The sequence below is a fragment of the Odontomachus brunneus genome, unplaced genomic scaffold (assembly GCF_010583005.1).
Source record: "Odontomachus brunneus isolate Ranch 3 - 2012 unplaced genomic scaffold, Obru_v1 Obru_scaffold_007, whole genome shotgun sequence".
Classification (NCBI taxonomy): domain Eukaryota; kingdom Metazoa; phylum Arthropoda; class Insecta; order Hymenoptera; family Formicidae; genus Odontomachus; species Odontomachus brunneus.
Window position 1 is genome coordinate 1,841,235 of NW_022639457.1, and position 3,720 is coordinate 1,844,954.

General features: G+C 43.5%; 1 protein-coding gene across 2 annotated transcripts in view; it reads left to right on the plus strand.

The window, feature by feature from the left end:
- The window catches only part of LOC116853983, a 6,397-nt gene extending 5,322 nt beyond the window's left edge, over positions 1-1,075 (plus strand). For both annotated transcript variants that reach the window (XM_032835405.1, XM_032835406.1), the window contains exon 7: positions 974-1,075. In XM_032835405.1, coding sequence (XP_032691296.1) covers positions 974-1,048 — 75 coding nt within the window. In that variant the 3' untranslated portion in view covers positions 1,049-1,075. The remainder of the gene's footprint in view (positions 1-973) is intronic.
- Positions 1,076-3,720: the final 2,645 nt, after the last annotated feature.

Consider the following 3,720-nt stretch of genomic DNA (forward strand, 5'->3'; position numbering starts at 1 on the left):
TCTCTCTCTCTCTCTCTCTCTCTCTCTCTCTCTCTCTCTCTCTCTCTCTCCCCTCCCTCTCCCCACACTCTATCATTTTCCCTTCTTTTCCTCGTGACACACGGGATGACCTATAAATTTTGAATTACCAAAGGTCGTAGAAACGCATCATGCCTCTACGACTTTCGGTCGTTGCGTCGGACATTAGATCAGTCTCTATGCAGTCGACAACCGCTGTCCGATTGTAGCAAATATAAAATTAGATTCATGCTCGATCCTATTTCGAACCTTTACGCGTCTGTCCGAGTTCCTGTCCCTTCTTTTCCTGCCGCCGACGAGACATTTTTATTTATCTCGTGTTAACCCTTGCCAAGCACGTATTTCGGTGCTTCTCTTTAAGCACGTCATACGGTTGTTTCTTGCTAACGATCCGGGGAAAGAGGGGGAAGGGGCAACGAGATGCTCGGAACAAAGATGATTCTGCATAAACCTTCGTTGGCGAATCGCTCAAGGTATTAGCTCAACGAGACGAAAGATGATATCACGGCTATATTCAAGCGTCGGAAATCCGCGCTGAGTGTGAAACATTGATCTATTTTAATCGAAAAGGAATTTTCGTTCGACGCTCGAGGATCGTCGGGACTTTGTAAGTTGCGATAATTTAGGAACTTTCTGCCTTGCCCTCCTTTTCTTACGATCGATATGTGAAACGAACCTTTATCTATCGCGACATGCGTCTCCTCGTGCTTTACGAATCAGTTTGTTCGCTTATAAAATCACGCCTGATAATATCACGATGTAACAACGATGAGTATTAATCGGATTTCGTACTGACGTAAACGCTCGTTAATGGTAATCTATATATATGTCCGCGATGTTAATAATATATCTGCATTGATCTTCCCTAACATATGCTAATACCGTATATACGATTCTATATCGAAACAGCGATCTCCCTCTCTCTCTCTCTCTCTCTCTCTTTCTTCCTCCGCAGGAGCAATCCGAATGGCGTCGTTCCAGATCACCGAAGGTGTATTATCGTCCCATCAACGCGGAAACGTCGAAATAGCGAGTAACGGCGCGGAACAGAACGTACGAGCGCGTGTAAAATTTCGTGAAATTCCATTGTCAATTTCATAATTAGCGATGTTGGCGTTAGTAACGTTAGCAGCTGATATAAATGTAATAGCGCCGCCTGACGTCACGTTTGTAACAACAGGCAGTGCAAACATCTCATGACACAGCGATGTAATCACACGTTTACGTGCGCTCTCTCATCAACTGTAAGCGTTTAATAACGACTGCAATTTGATAAACACCCCGAAATTAAATTGAATCTATTAAATACATTTTCGTTTCATTACGAGAGTACGAAACATGAGTCGTAACGCGATACACGCCACTCTGTACGCGCCCAAAACTAATACACAACGCTCAGTGAATTACATGAACCGTCAGAAATATTTCCACGCGAGATATGAAAAAGAAGAAAAAGAGGAAAAAATGGAAAAAATATGTAGTCGCCGACAAGAGTCTCGCTACCGTGACATGACGTTATCGATTGTATACTCTTATTCAAACTCTCGCGTAGTTTCGGTATGATCACATGTAAAACAGCACAAATCGTGACCTGTTAAATGATCCGTGCGGCCTGTATGAGCGCACGGTTCACGCGACAAAACTTTTGCAATTGGAACAAACGCGGAATGCCGAAACTCTCGTGCGTCCTAAAACTCATCGACGAAAAACAAAGTGCGACAACGGCTTTTTGCGGTTGGCCGCAGCAGAACGGGCGAGCGCTTAGTGCGTTTTGTAAAAAGTGAACGCCGTAACGTCGCAGTTCGCTCGCTCCCCCCTCCTCCCCCGCTTCAGTGTTCGCCTCTTAAAGTAGACATCACCTTATTTATATTATATGCATTTACGGCGGGTACTAATTTTATCATCTGCGAGAGAATAGACCGTTCCTGTGTGCGGCGGCACGGAGAGGTGCCGGCATATACATTTGATTGTCCGGAATCGTATCGACGTGCGGAAGTCATATCGATGGTACACTACGAGAATCCGTATTACCGAGCACGTCAGAATAGCTAACAGCGATTATCTTTAATCGTTTCCTAACCAGAGAAATACGGAACACCTAATTTCGCTCGGTATTGCCCGAAGCACCATTCGATCCGACGCATCTTCGTCGTCGCTCTTAATTCACTTGTAAAAGTGGAATGAAGTTATCAGACATTATTCTCATTAACGAACCGAGAGAAACGGCATCGTCTTTGTGCTTAAACATTATGCTTAAACTCATCGGGAAGCAAGATTATTCGAGGAACTCTCAAGATCAAGGAAATAGCTCGTTGATACACGTTATATTACATATGAAGAGAAAGATATATTGTCTTTCTTAGCCGAATTTTCTCTCTTACGTATAATTTCGTGAGGATTCTTCTGACATCGAAAAGAAAGCACTCCAAGCGCAATATTATTTCTCTTCATTAAAAAAGAGGTGCTTTTTTTCAGTAAAAGTATTCACGTTCATAGAATTACAATGAATGCTACGCACGTATGGCTTTTTTTATTACAAAATTATTGTAATTACTTGAATATATTGTATTAGGTGTACAACTTTGCTTCCGCCGTTTTCCTATAAATGGCTTTAGCGGTAGGTGGTGGTCGAAATAAATAGATCATAGACGTCATACAATAAACTTGGGCATCTGTCAACATAACTCCATAGAGACATTAGTCGATTTGTGTCTGCATCATAAAGTTATTCTCGATTGAAAATGTCAGTTTACGAGCCAAATTCTCGTCATTTGCGGGAGGTTTTAATTTTCTGATTCAATATGAAGAAATCTGCGGCTGAGGCTCATCGAATACTCTCAAATACTTATGGTGAGGCCGCTATTAGTGAAAGAACGTGTCGTGAGTGGTTTCAACGCTTTAAGAACGGTGATTTTGACGTCGAAGACCGGCATAGCGGTGGAAGAGAGAAGGTTTTCGAAGATGCAGAATTGGAGGCATTACTTGATCAAGACTCGTGTCAAAATCAAGAAGAATTGGCACGATCATTGGGAGTGACTCAACAAGCCATTTCAAAATGCCTCAAAGCCATGGGAATGATTCAGAAGCAAGGAAATTGGGTGTCGTACGAATTGAAGCCGAGAGATGTTGAACGGCGTTTGCTTGTGAACAGCTGCTTGAAAGACAAAGACGGAAGGGATTTCTGCATCGCATTGTGACTGGAAACGAAAAATAGGTTCATTGCGATAACCCCAAGCGCAGAAAATCATGGGGAGTTCCCGGCCATGCTTCCACGTCGACGGCCAAGCCGAATATTCACGGCTCCAAGGTCATGCTCTGTATTTGGTGGGACCAGCTCGGCGTAGTGTATTATGAGCTGTTAAAACCGACTGAAACAATCACAGGCGATCGGTATCGAACGCAATTGATGCGTTTGAGCCGAGCATTGAAAGACAAACGGCCGCAATACAACGAGAGACACGATAAAGTGATTTTGCAGCATGACAATGCTCGACCCCATGTTGCGAAAGTGGTCAAGACATACTTGGAAACGTTGAAATGGGAAGTCCTACCCCACCCGCCGTATTCTCCAGACGTTGCTCCCTCTGACTATCACTTGTTTCGATCAATGGCACACGGCCTGGCTGATCAGTACTTCCGGTCTTATGAAGAAGTAAAAAATTGGATCGATTCGTGGATCGCCTCAAAAGATGACTAGTCTTC